This window comes from Dermochelys coriacea, chromosome 2 (genome assembly GCF_009764565.3).
Source record: "Dermochelys coriacea isolate rDerCor1 chromosome 2, rDerCor1.pri.v4, whole genome shotgun sequence".
NCBI classification, from domain to species: domain Eukaryota; kingdom Metazoa; phylum Chordata; order Testudines; family Dermochelyidae; genus Dermochelys; species Dermochelys coriacea.
This window is the reverse complement of record NC_050069.1, coordinates 202,652,294-202,666,851: the sequence shown is the minus strand read 5'-3', so window position 1 is coordinate 202,666,851 and position 14,558 is coordinate 202,652,294. Positions and strand designations below refer to the sequence as shown.

The 14,558-nt window shown below is 41.6% G+C and overlaps 1 protein-coding gene across 7 annotated transcripts in view; it reads left to right on the top strand.

Moving 5' to 3' along the window:
• KAT2B (lysine acetyltransferase 2B) overlaps positions 1–14,558 on the top strand; it is a 67,296-nt gene that overhangs the window by 29,453 nt on the left and 23,285 nt on the right. For all 7 annotated transcript variants that reach the window (XM_038393487.2, XM_038393481.2, XM_038393484.2 and 4 more), the window contains exons 7-9: positions 7,536–7,642; positions 9,528–9,653; positions 13,102–13,238. In XM_038393487.2, the coding sequence (XP_038249415.1) occupies positions 7,536–7,642; positions 9,528–9,653; positions 13,102–13,238 (370 nt within the window). The remainder of the gene's footprint in view (positions 1–7,535; positions 7,643–9,527; positions 9,654–13,101; positions 13,239–14,558) is intronic.

Sequence of the window (14,558 nt, the reverse complement as noted above, 5' to 3'; positions counted from 1 at the left end):
ATTCTCCTTTGCTGTGTAGCAATGAAAAAATTAGTGTATTGTACTACTGTCATTGGAGTAATATTCACAGATACTACTTAGCTTTCCATTAATGTATTTGAAATATAGTAACAGGACACAAAGTTGATTGTTTGGAATAGACTGAGATGGAATCGTTTATTAAAAGAGAGAAAGTAGGTGAGGCAATATCTTTTATTGGACCAACTTCTGTTGGTCCAAGGTACAAGCTTTTAAATGCAGAGCTTGTCTTCGGGTTTGATCTGAAGAAGGGCCCTGTATAGCTTGGAAGCTTGTACCTTGCACAAACCGAAGTTGGTCCAGTAAAAGATGTTGCCTCACCTACCTTGTCTCTCTCATATCCTCGGAGTAACACAAATACAACAACACTGCAATCATTTATTTAAAGACAGACTGATTGAGGTGAAGATGCTGCTACCAGCTCCACAGTCTCCATATTAATGACAACCAATACAACATATCTATATAATAAAATTCCAGGATTGTCATTTTGTCTGTGTGTCACTCTGAAGGCTAGAATGTCTGTTGAGTCATTGTGAAACAATGGAAACAGCTACAAAAGAGCTCTCTTGTTCAGAATTCCACCAAGTTTAATTATCACTGGGATTCGTGATCTGTTACTATCCAATTTTTAAATTCTTAGGCCTTTTGGATTTATGAATTTCACCTGTGTGACAGCACAGGCCTTTGGCTACAGTAAGGCATGTATTTATGCTATGCCAAGAATCCTAAACCATTGTGATATTAGCGGTAACTCAGCCTATCACTACTCTAATTCTACAGCTAATTTACATATAACAATTTCATTAGCTGTGTGAGGGAGTCTGCACAGATAGTGAATTACTTAGTAGTGGATAGTGGCTCAACTGACACACCCATGTGACAGCACAAGTAGGGTGACCAGATTTTCCAAGGTTCTCGGGACAGTCCCGATATTCAAGGTTTGTCTAATATTGGTACCTGTATACCCGCGCAGCCCCATCCTGATTTTTCACACGGGCTATCTGGTCACCCTGTGCATGGGCTTTCAGCTACTAGTATTCCAGTATTCAATACTAGTTGCAGTTCGTATCAGAACTGACAAAACAATAATATGCCGAGTTTGAAGTGGGTGGGAGATATGTCTAATCTCGGAACTTTGTTGAGGTAATTGGTCCTTAATTTCAAATGAACTTTATTTTTTAAAAATTGACTTGTTTGCACAAAATAGCACAGACATTTAAAAAAAAATTTTTTTTTATTTTATTTTTTGCAAAAGTGGCTCCTTTCTCTTATTGATATTTATAAAGGTTCCTTCTCCATGGAAGGAACTGGCTATACAAGGAAGGTAGTGAAACTGCAAGCAAAGTGCTATGCAGCTGTGTTGGTGCCAGGATATTAGAAAGACAAGGCAGGTGAAGTAATATCTTTTACTGGACCAACTTCAGCTTAAGAGAGAGACAAGCTTTCGAGCCAAACAGAGCTCTTCTTCAGGTCTGGGAAAGATATTTCCAGAATGACAGCAAAATGAAAGGTGGAACAGATTGTTTAGCACAGGGATTCTCAAACTTCATAGCACTGCGATCCCCTTCTGACACGACCTGAGGAGTGGGGACCAAAGTCTGAGCCCATCCATGCCCCACGACCCTGGCCACAGATGTCTAATTGCAGTGTAGAAATACCCTGTGTGGATTGAAAGCTTCTCTCTCTCTCTCTCTGACAGATGTTGGTCCAATAAAATATATTAGCTCATCAACCTTGTGTGTCTCAGCAAAGAGCTGTCAAATGCTAGCACGGATATACACCTACAGGAGTAAAGAGCAATATAAACCTACCTTGGATAATAAGGGCCAGATTATGATACCCCTTACTCATATTACCTTTCATTACATTGAAGTCAGTGGAACTGCTTGTGGAGTTAAGGTATTTCTCAGGAAGGCAAAGGGGATCACAGTCTGGCCCCTAAAGTAAAATGGTATTATATTAAATAGGGAGCAGATCTCTGGATCAAGAAGGTGCCATGTTTACATAGTTGTGGTTCTAACCCAAACTGTACTAGACTTGGTGGAAATTTAATTTGAAAAGCACTGTTATCCATGCAATTTCTTGATTTTTCTAAGAAAAGCATATACAAAAGATGTGTGAGAAGTATGAATGGAATAGTAAACCTTTTATACACTATACTCCTGCTCTGAATTATTTTTCCACTCTATCTCCCTCTGCTACCTAGACTTAGTTCATTCTGCAGGCTACAGTTTAGAATACTGAGCTAATTCTTATTTTCAAAGCGAAGTTCTCAGCAGTTAAACCCTGTATGGTCACTTGTCCTTTGTTCAATAATGTCTCCACATGGGTGGGTAAGCATGTGTGCCTTAAAAGCGATCTTTGAGGGATTTGTAATGTTATTTAGTTAAAATTATGACATCAATGTTCTAGGGTAGTGTTTCTCAAATGCTGCCACCGTGGCCTCATGCAGCCACCAGGGGCTTTTCATGTGGCTGCAGCCTCCTGGGTGGTGATGGGTTGGGGGGGCAAAGCAGCAGCCCCTTCCATAGCAGCCAGTAGGGATTGGGTCCTGCCCTCTCTGGAGCCACAAATGCTGGAGGAGCAGGCAGGCGGCAGGGCTTGAGCTTCAGATCTGGGGTGGCAGGCGGCAGGCTCCGGCCGTGTGGTGGCAGGCTCCATCCCCTGACCACCAGCTTTGAGCCCTGACCCCAGCCCTGGCGCCATGCTCATTTTCCCCCCCCAACCTGCTGCCTCCTCTGGCCCTGGGCTCTGGCCATGTACTCTGACCCCCAGCCGCAGGGTTTTGGACTCCACCCATGGGGCCACGCAATCCGGCCCCGGACTTATCGGGCTGTGCAGCTGCAGGCCTCCGGTCCCTGGACTCACTCCCCGCTCATCACCCCTGGCCCTAAGCTGCCTCCCTACCCACCTCCCCATCCAGGGCTTAATTTATCCCCCAGCTTGCCAGGGCTGAGTAAGTCTTTTGTGAAAAATAATATTTGTATGTTTGTTAAATCACTTTTCATTGCTAGCTAGCAGGGAGGCAAATCTGCTGCTGTGAAAAGTGATATTAACAAAATACAAATATCACTTTTCACACAAACAGACTTACTAGCTAGCAAGGCTTAAAAAACACATTATTTGTTTCTATTCTGTTTAGGTCCAGTAAAGAACAGAGAAAACTGTACGTTATTTTTATTATTGAGTCTGCCAAAAAACTCTGCATAAATAAATTACAATGATTTGGACATGTATATGTGCATATTTATTTGTTAATTAAATATTTTAGGAAAAATTGTCAGAGCGGCCACCAGCAGTAGTTGGTGACAGTACTCTGAGGCCACCAAAAATGTTCTTATGAGTAAGATCCTGGGTTCATCTAGACTGCAGTAAAAGACCTGGGGCACAACTGCTGCTGCTGGCCCAGGTCAGCTGACTTAGGCTTGCAGGGCTTGGGGTGTGGGGCTATAAAATGGCAGTGTAGACATTCAGGCTTGGGTGAAGTCCAGGCTCTGAGACCATGTGAGGGTCTACACTGTCATGTGATTTAGTTATAATTATAACATCAGTGTTCTAGGGCAGTGTTTCTCAAATGCTGCCACCGTGGCCACATGCTGCCCAAACGTCTATACTGCTATTTTTAGCTCTGCAGCCTGAGCCCCACAAGCAAGAGTCTGCAGACTTAGGCTCTGAGACGCAGTGCCATGGGTTTCTTATTGCAGTGTAGACGTACCCAGAGGCTATTATTTTCTTAACCAAGATAATGTAGTATTTTTAAAAAAGATGAGGAGGGTTAATTCAGAAGTATTTTCTGAGGTATAAGTTTATGGTGACACAGTGACACAATGTAAGTATACACATGTTATATCTGTGGGCGTCTAGGCAATGAGGGGAGTACAAGGACCATTGTGTCCTGGGCATGTACATTCAATATTTCTGAGGCCTGTAAACAGCCTGGACTAGACTTTAACTTGTTGTGATGCTCATTGTCAGTATGACTGAAAAATGGTTGTGGGGGGCGGGTTCAACCACTTAAAACGTTATATAGCCATTTTCAATTACAGTGGATATCAGTTGACTCCCCAGGTGCCACATATGTGTATAAATGTACTATGTCTAAAATACAATCCTGGGACTCAGTCCTGCAACCACTTACTGCAGGGGTGGGCAAACTACAGCTTGTGGGCTGGATCCAGCCCCCGGGATTGCCACCCCCGTGGCGCTGCGGGCACCATGTACCTGCTGCCGCTGGGGGAGGGGAGCTAGAGGGTGGGTACCTCCCTCAAAGCTCCCATTGGCCGGGAATGGGGAATCGCGGCCAATGGGAGCTTCAGGGGAGGTACCCACAGGCAAGGGCAGCACGCTCAGCCATCTGCCCCTCCTCCCCCAGGGGCTGCAGGGCTGTGGTGCTGGCTGCTTCCCGGAGCGGCGTGGGGCCAGGGTCAGGGCAGGCAGGCAGGGAGCCTGCCTGGTGTGCGCTGCTGCCACCTCAGAGCTGCTCCAGGTAAGCCGGACTGGAGCCCGCACCTGAACTCCTCCTGCACCCCACTCCCCAGCCCCCTGCTCTGAGCCCCCTGCTGCACCTTGCACCCTCCTGCACTCCAACCCCCGCCCTAAGCCCCCTCCCACACTCCGCACCCCTCCCTGTACCGCTGCCCTGAGTCTCCTTCCACACTATGTACCCTCTCCTGCACCCCAACCCCCTTCCCTGAGCCCCCTCATACACCCCGCACCCCTCTTCTGCCCCAAACTCTTGCCCTGAGCCCCTTCCTGCATGCTGCACCCCCTCCCACACCCCATACTCCCTCCTGCGCTCCAGCCCTACATTCATAGCCCTGCATGCAATTTCCCCACCCTGGGGTGGGCAAAAAGTTTGGACATCCCTGCCTTACTGAGTAGTCCTTACTCATAGATTAATAGCTTTGTTTTAGTTTGTTTGTTTTTTTAAGCCAGAAGCACTCATTAGATCATCTACCCAGCCCTCCTGTATAATACAGGCCATTACATTTCTTCCAGTTATCCTTAGATTGAGCCCCATAATTTGTGTTTGACCAAAGCACGTTGTCCGGAAAGGCATCCAGTCTGGATTCGAAGGCATCAAGAGATGGCGAATCCATCACAGCTCTTGGGGCTTTGTTCCAATGGCTATTCACCCACATTGTTAAATGTGGGCCTTATTTCTAATGGGAATTTGTCTGGCTTCAGCATCCAGCCATTGGTTCTTGTTGTGCTAAAGAGCCCTATGTACCTGATAGTTAAACCCAATCCAGGCATTAGAACACCATGATCAAGTCACTTCTCAATCTTCTTCCCAGAAGTCCTGGGTTCTGTTTCTGGCTCTGCCCCTGACTTGCTGTGTGATCTTAGGCCAGTCACCTTCCCACTCTGGGCCTCTGTTCCCTCCCACCCTCCTTCTCTCTCTTGTCTATTTAGCTTATAAACTCTTGGGAGCATGGACTGTCTCTTATTGTGTGATATTGTAGCACCTAGCGCAGTGGATCCTGATATCACTTGGGGCCTCTAGATGCTAATATAATACAAATAATTATAAATTATTAATAATGTTTATTATTAATACTGCAAAAAGGAAGGAACAGAATAAGGGTTAAAACTGGACTGAGGTCTTGGGAGGGATGAGTAACCTTTAATAGTCAGTGCTTCTATAGCAGCTATTGATCTGGAACTTGCAAAGCACTGTACAAAGGTAGTTAGTTTCATTATCCGCCTGTTTTACAGAGGGGAAACTGAGCCACAGATATGGGAAAGCAGAGCTGGGAACTGATCCCAGGTCATATGATCCAACAAAGAATTGGCCGTGATGATCTAGGTTCTTATTTCAGTGAGATATCACTTGGCAACTGAGTGGTGTCTGTGTATGCGTGTCTGTGTCCACTGCCTAGTGTCTGGGACTGTATACATGTGCATATCTGTGTGTGTGGATGGATGGATGGATGGATGGGGAAGGTGGTTTGGGTTTTAAACTAATACAATCAGATGGTCTTCCAGCATTAAAAACCTATTAACAGTCCAGCTGCATTTACTCTCAAAGTCCTTCTGAAATCTGGTACTTGCTGTGGTTACAGGGGACACTGGAGATGAGAGCAGTTGAGGTCGAAAAAGGAAAGACATGGACTAACAATTGCATCTTCAGCCTTTTTTCTTAGTGCCCTTGGCAGCACTTTACATAGTCAGTGTCACTGAATCTCCTACAAAGTCAGTTTCCCAGTGTTTTGTGAGGTTTCTCACATGGGGATATGACAGAGAAAAACATTTACAAACAAAAAATGAGGTGGTAATACCAGACCTTGGGGCAGTACCTGCAATGACTTTAAATCTTCTTTTGAAACTGCCTAGGTTACTGGTTTGATCTTTAAAGCGTCAGGGAAATTCACCCTTGGATCCTGAGTCAGTTTAACTGATTTCTCACTCAAATGATCACATTTGATTTCAGCTGGACAATTCACATGAATAAGGAAGACTCTAGAGAGTAAAATTGTGTACTGTCAAGCTTCTGGCCTCTAAAAACCCTTCTGTGTACCACAGGGTACGACTGCACTGCAGGGGGAGTTGTTATTCCCAGCTTGGTCAGACAGACAAACACACATATCAAGCTAGCATACTAAAAGTCACAATGTGGCCATGGAGGCAGGGGTGGCAGCTCAAGCCAGCCACCTGAGTACAGTGCTGTCTGAGATCCTTGCTGCATAATCAGGTGTCTAGCCTGTGCCATTGTGGTCTCACTGCCATTTTTAGAATGCTAGTTCAGTCAAAACTTGTGCATGTATGTGTAACAGAGCTAGGAATTACATGGTCCAGCTTCAAAGTAGACCTATCCAGAGGATGTGCTGTTGTCTGAGCTATGAAAGGGAATTGCTGTAGTGGTCCTATGAAGGCATGCTGGATGTTCTGATGTGCAACCCTTGAGTGTTATGCTTGTGAGACATTCCATAAGAGTGTAAAGTAAGTTCATTTTTTCTAAACATACAGACTAATTTTTAAAATGTCGTATAAGCACTAGGTGTAATTACGCACTTACATGTAAGTGTTTTCATAAGACCTATGTAAATGGCTAGTGCTATTTGGATTTTTGTACATCAACATGAAAGTAAGAATGCAAACTTGTGCTAAATATTAGATTTTTCAGAATTAATAGGAAAAAAGTGTATCGCAGTTGCATAAGACCAATGCACTCTTGCTTGTCAACACACAGCTCTCCTATTACTGCCCTCACTTGTGCTATGTAAATGCAGTATGCCATCTTTGTGATCGAAAAAAGTTTTAGTAGAGGAAACATTTACATCTAGTTAAGGTGTATAACCTCAAGTTTTACATGTTCATCATGGGCATTTTATTTAAAAATAATTTAAAAAACTGTCCAGCAATGGTCAGTTGTAGAATCACCAGTTTCTTCATTCTGTATTCAAAAGATTTTAATGAAAATTTTAAATGATTATTTTGAAGGAAGGCCTATCTTCCTTTGGGTAGTAGTAATTCTGTGATGTTTAACATTGCCTCTATATTTCTGCATCTAGGTTTCTATCCATGCTAGAGGAAGAAGTCTATAGTCAGAATTCTCCTATTTGGGATCAGGATTTCATGGTGTCCTCTTCTCGAACTGGCCAGCTAGGAATCCAAACAGGTAATCTGCATTTAGGACAGGGTCAGGGAGAGACTATATAAAGAACACAATACATCTGCAAAATCTTCCACTGAGAGAAAATGGTGTAATTGTAAGAGGCAGTACTGGAAATGCAGATTTATATGGAAGTTTCTGTTAAAATTGGTAGCTTGAATATCAGTCCATGGCCAGATGTACACAGGAAACGGTCTCTCTGGTTCCTCATGGAATGATGAAATACTCTCCTGATGAAATACTCTGCAAAGGCATACAACTGGTGTCTTACCTCAGAACATTTTATATCTTGTTGCTGTAATATGTACTTTAGCAGTCTTGTTTTTTTAGAGCTCCCTCAAGCATTGCCTGGTGTCCATTGACTCATCCTGCCCCATACCAGCTGTTCATCAGCTTAGTTCAGAGGAATGCTTTTTCCTAGTCAGGGCTCCCCAGAAGTCTACTCGTGGCTGTATCACAGAAGCAGCACTTATACATTCCAGGAGAATCTGGAAAAGAGGTATCTGTTTGTAAAATATTTAAAATCCATCATACTGCTCAGTAGTCTGTCTATCTATTAGACTACGGGAGTTAGGGTTGTGGATATAGAAGCATCTGATTTAGCTTTTCCTGACTGTCAACTGGAGAAGCATTGTGTGTCTCTGAAAATGGGGCTCTTACCACATATTAGGGACCCTTCTATTGGGACAGGCATGTAACTTTGAGTAATTCCTAGTTTCTAACTAGTATCTGATCATATATGGGCATTGCGAGGTTGGGGTGGAGGACACATGTTGAAAAATATATCTATAAAAATAGCTAAATTGTTAAAGGGCCAAGTAAAATTATACTAAGCTGTCCCCCACCCCCACCTAATCCATCCAGTTTATGAATGGTATAAGAGAGAGGCCCAATATAGCGCTAAATGTATCTTGGTTATAAAGGCCATTTCACCAGCTAATCTTCAGTACACTTCAAATTTTGACCTGTACTCCTTCAGTGTCAAAGTAGCCAGGTTCTTCCCTCATGAATGTTTCAGAAAACAATTGAAAGGGGGCCTGCTGCTTTTGAGGCCATAACAGTAAGGGTTTACAAAGAGAGAGACTGCATGTGTCCAGTTTTCAAGGAACGACCTTGTCAGAAAATGATTAATGGCACTAAACAAATCTGAGGAATTAAATATATTTTAGAAGGGGTGGAGAAGTGTGGGGTTTTTATTTTGAAAAATAATTGTATAGCTTTAAGTAGTGCCACAAGAGTCATTTTCATTGGATTTGGTTTGGATAGCATGTTCATAGAATCATAGCAATGTAGGACTGGAAGGGATGTCAAAAAGTCATCAAGTCCAGCCCCATGTGCTGAGGCAAGACCAAATAGTATAAGTGGAGTGCACTTGAGTGAAATCTTACATCTTTTCCTAGAAGACCCTTGAGAACTGGCTGCAAATCGTTTCTTGACGTGGCAGAATGCCAACTAGCTAGGTAGGTATGTTGAGGAAGCCCATTTTTACTAGCATTTGCACAATACTGCAGAGGAATAAAGCCTGACATTGGCAGTTGAGTAAAATTAGCTCTGTAAGACAATGGAAAGAGTTAGAGCTGTATTTGTTACCTGGAAGCTTTTAGAAGATATAGTTAGTAAATCCCCATCTGCACATCAAGGAATGTGGCTTGCTGTGCAGTATCAAATTTTAAAATACAATAAAAGAAATCAGAAAAAAACCCCTTCTAAAAATAGACACACATAGCATTCTATACCCTGGTTTTTGATTGCACTACATAGCATGGAGTGCTGTTGAAAACCCATTGCATACTTGCTACCAGTGTAACTCTTTGAAGTTGTTTGTTCTTCCAGTCAACGTTGTGGTGAATTCTAATGTCTTGAACGTTCTTTCTCTTTTATTTTGTTGCAGTTATCAGTCCTCCCCCTGTGGCAAGGTCTGTTTCGTATAGTGCAAGTCCTTCATCTCTAGAACAACCCAACAGCGGAAGTATGAGTCCTGCTTGCAAAGTTTCTTCTTGCCATGACCCAGCTCTAGGTAACTTGAAAGGAAGTTGATCTTGTCTTCTGTTCAGCCTAATTATCACAACATGGCTTTATGTTGTGTCAAACCTATAGTTTTCTTTGCTTTTAATAGCTGTGGCATAGCTGAAATCCAGATCTGGTTCCTTGTTGGACGGGAGAAAACAAATCAACTTTAAAGAATTGGTGTCCTTTCTAACGTAGACAAATTACAGCATAGCATTCACCACATGTTGAACTCTGGGGAACATATCCACTGTAACAGAAAGCAAAATGACAGGTTTCAGAGTAGCAGCCGTGTTAGTCTGTATTTGCAAAAAGAAAAGGAGTACTTGTGGCACCTTAGAGACTAACAAATTTATTAGAGCATAAGCTTTCGTGAGCTACAGCTTATGCTCTAATAAATTTGTTAGTCTCTAAGGTGCCACAAGTACTCCTTTTCTTTTTGAGAAAGCAAAATGATGCCCAGTTTAGTTCAAACTCTGTTATTTACTGGACTATTGTTTTGTTTACAGATATGATTTAAAACTCCCATGTTAATCCAGAAAAAAAAAAATCAAAGGTGACCCAAAAATCTTTTTGGAAAAATGAGGCAATTTTAGGGTCACATGCGTAATGTTCCAAATAGTAGGAAGCAGAGGGATATCAGCACATAACTGTTTATGAACTTGCTTTTTTCTTGTAGTTTAAAGTCCTTTGAAGTCATGTTACCGGCTTCCATTCCACTGCTGTGCTCCAGCATGTATCAGCATATGCTATTTGGATTACAAAATGACACAATTAAAAAAACAACAACCAAAAATGTTTGCAACACAATAAAAAAAAATCTTAACCCAGACCCCTTCCCTTCATATGTCGTCTCTGTGCACCAGTGTGTTTACTTGAAAACTGCATCATCTCAGTATGATGCTTATTGGGTCATCATAGCAGAGTGGAAGCCAGAGAACTGTGATTTGACACAAATAAAAGATAAATTTACAATTAGCCATATAGTGGATAATCTCTGCCCCTTGCTATTTGGGAGATTCAGCATTTAAATCATTTTTAAAAACAGTCTTCAGTCTGCCTTTACTACATTACATCTTAGTCTATAATTAACACCAGTGTTGTATCTATTGTATTTTGATTGGGGGTTTTAATATCTTGGTTTCTTAAAGTTGCATATGGTTGAAATATGATATATACTGTCAGACCAGCTGCACTTTTGTTTCCACAATGAGTTAAAAAACATCAATTGTGGATATTTAGTTCTAAGATATCCCAACATGTAAGACATAACTAGCTTCACTTTTATAACAAGTTTTGGGTAAAATTACTTGAGTTAATTTTTTAAAGGGAAGTGGATTTAGTAAACTTCTGATGTTTTGAAGAAAATGGCAAAAATACGTACTATTGGTAGGTTCCTACCAAAGTCATGATCCATTTTGGTCAATTTCACGGTCATAGGATTTTAAAAATAATAAATTTCATGATTTCAGCTATTTAAATCAGAAGTTTCATGGTGTTGTAATTGTAGGGGTCCTGACCTGAAATGGAGTTGTGGGGTGGGGGGGTTGCAAGGTTATTGTAGGGAGGGTTTTCCAATGCTACCCTTACTTACGCACTGCTGCTGGCGGCAGCGCTACCTTCAGAGCTGGGCAGCTGGAGAGTGGCGGCTGCTGGCCAGGAGCCCAACTGTGAAGGCAGAACTATGGCCAGCAGCAGAGCAGAATTAAGGATGGCATGGTATGGTGTTGCCACCCTTCTGCGCTGCTGCTGCCTGCAGAGCTGGGCCCTCAGTCAGCAGCTGCCACTCTCTGACCGCCCAGCTCTGAAGGCAACACATAAGTAAGGCTGGCAATAGTATGACCCCCCCAATATAACCTTTTCACCCCCTGCAACTACCTTTTGGGTCAGGACCCCCAATTTGAGAAATGCTGCATAGTAAAGGTAAATGTACACAAAACACCAGATTTCATGGGGGGGGAGACCTGATTTCACAGTCCATGACGCGTTTTTCGTGGCCAAGAATTTGGTAGTGCCTTAACTATTGGCTCCTAAGTGTGGGAAGCTTTTCAGAACTTTTCTGTGATAGTGCTAATTCACTATTCACTTTATTGGGGTTTCTTGTCATCCCCAAATACTCATAACAGTGCTAGTACAAGTCTGTGAGGTTAATGTGATTTCAAGATGGTGGCAATACAAATCTCTGAAGAGGACATTGTGATGATGAGAAGCAAAATGGCTTTAATGTGAATTTATGGAAATAAAAGTGGTGTAAGCAAATGTATGCATGTCCTCAAGTCAGTGCTGACATTCCAGCATAAAGGCAATGTTGCATTGGTGATGTTTACATATGATAATTTGATATAAACAAACATACCTCTTTGACCTTTCTTTCTATTTCCAGGTTTTTAAAAGAAATGAAATTATATACAAGCACCAAAATCTAGTACTAATGTTAGAATGCAAACCAACTAAAGCAAGAACGTGGTATAAATTGATGATTCATAACCTAGTCCCATAGTGCTTAGACACACAACATGCTGCCAATAACAATAGGAGAAGATTAAAGTGCAGCTAAAGGCAAACAAGCAATTATTAAACTGACATCGTTGGGGTATCCTCTCAAGGACTTTCATATTTAAGCAGTTAATACTGCAAATCAAAATGTGTTTATTTTTTAAATGCCAGCCTAGCAAATACAACAGGGGACCTGAAAGCTAAGCTCTTTTCTTCTTGTCTGTTACACAACAAGTAATAGATTATGCAGCTGGAATTCAGCTGCCAGATTTGTGGATGGTACATGAGTGAGAACAGAATCCAGCTCTGTCTTAAATAGCTATATTGTCTCTTTAGTGCAGGCTGGAGTGAAAATTTGTTTTGGTCAGTAAAGCCATTCAGTGAGCAGATATGTTGAGTCAGAGAAGGTGCCATTTTTAGTCACTCCTCATACCATAACTACACATTAAATAGCAGTGGGAAGATATTTAATCATTATGGGACAGGTTTGTGGAGAGCTATTTAAGACAGAGCTGGATTCTGTTCTCATTTATGTACCATCCACAAATCTGGCAGCTAAATTCCAGCTGCCTGCATTAGTTCAGTGGTAGCTCAGTTGCAACTTAAGAATATAGTGTGGTTTCTTAGCAAGACTTGTAGTGATTTCCTAGGGTTCTGAGTAATGGATTCATGCCTAGTACGGACTTATTAACATAAAGATTGATCACATGTCAGTACCGTGAATTGTAAAATTGACTTCTGGCATTGCTGAAAAAGCACCTCCAAACCTTAGTTCATTTACAGAAATCAGTTACATTAGGAAAGTGATTGACTGCCGGCTTGTGCTTGCTCAGATCCACTGCAGCATTCACGAAGCTAATTTCTTGCAGCTTTTGTCTTACAAGTGGAATATGTTCTGTGTCTGTGGCAACCTGTTTGGCCTTTAAATTATCCTTTCTTTTTGTTCTGATTTGACTGTGTAGGAGAGAAGAGAAAGAACACTGAACCTTATTCTCAGGAAGATTCAAAAAGGCCCAGAGTTGTAGGAGATATTCCTATTGAATTGATCAATGAAGTGATGTCAACAATTACAGATCCAGCTGCGATGCTGGGGCCAGAGGTGAGAAATATAGACTTGGCAATATTGATGGTTCACTTTTGTAACCATTACAACACAAACGGAATAATATAAACTACTAGAATTTAAGGATCCATTATAATTATCATGCCTTGTTTCGCTTTACTTAAAATGAAGGAAAATATTTGATCTGTTTCTCAAATGAAATGCATTGTTTGACAGAACAATAAATAGAGAGTAAAAAAAAAATCTTTTGTTATATAATATGTACCATTTACAAAGACACTTTGATACCAGTGGTAGCAAAGAAATGCTTCAGCAACTTAGATTGCTCACAGCTTGTTTTACAAGGTACTTTTACTACAGAGCAGTTCTATAATACTTCATTGTTAATTGCAGATGTTTCATATTTTCTCTTGTTACTTTAAGACATGGGTGAAGTTGATACAAATCTTGTAGCAGAATATTAGATTCAGATTTGAAACTTCTGCCAATCACAGCAGGGTCGATTTTTCTTTAGTGAATATGTAGATGTGCTGAGGCTCAAAAATGAAACAACTTCTTTGCTTTTTCTCCTAAAGGTTTTTCCTTAACTGGGGGGGAGGGGGGAACTGAATTGCATTCTACCCATTTTCTACATTAGCATACACACCACAACATTGCACACATTTTTTTGGTTTGCATTGCCAGCTCTTCCTTCTCCTCACTCTCCTCTTGATTATGTTTTGCCAGTCTTTCATATTTGCCAAGTTTCAGCCAGAGACTGCAGAAGATTTGGAGCTTTTACAAAGTTCTTACCCAAATTTGTAATCTGATTGATGGGTATGTTCATTGTGAATGTTGGGACAATCAGGACGCAGGGCCTGGCAGTGACTGGATGCTCAGCAGCTAAACTTTTCTCTGGAAAGCAAACAATGCATGGAAGTCTGGTCGAGTGCAAAATAAACGTTACTGTGGGCACCACTGTAATTGGTGACAGTCCTATGTCTGTAGTGTGTTTAGTTCCAAGGAGCACTGACTATGCAAATAAGTATGTGGGTTTTCCCAGACAGCATTAGAAATATTTTAGTATCCAACAACTATCTTTAACCTTTTAAATCACATTTTAAAGGATAGGTGGTTGGGAGTACCTCAGGCTTGTTCACTATGAGTAACTGTGATGAACTTTCATTACCTGTTCATTTAATTCACCATGATAAAGCTAAAAATTTAAAAACAAAATATAGCCACAATTTTAATAGGGCCCACAAAAAGTATTTTTTCCAGTATTGCTAGAGTAGTAATTAACAGATACTATTTTCAGACTTCCGCAGTAGACGCTGATTGCAGTGAGGTTGAAGACTCACTAGCGTGGCGCCTCCT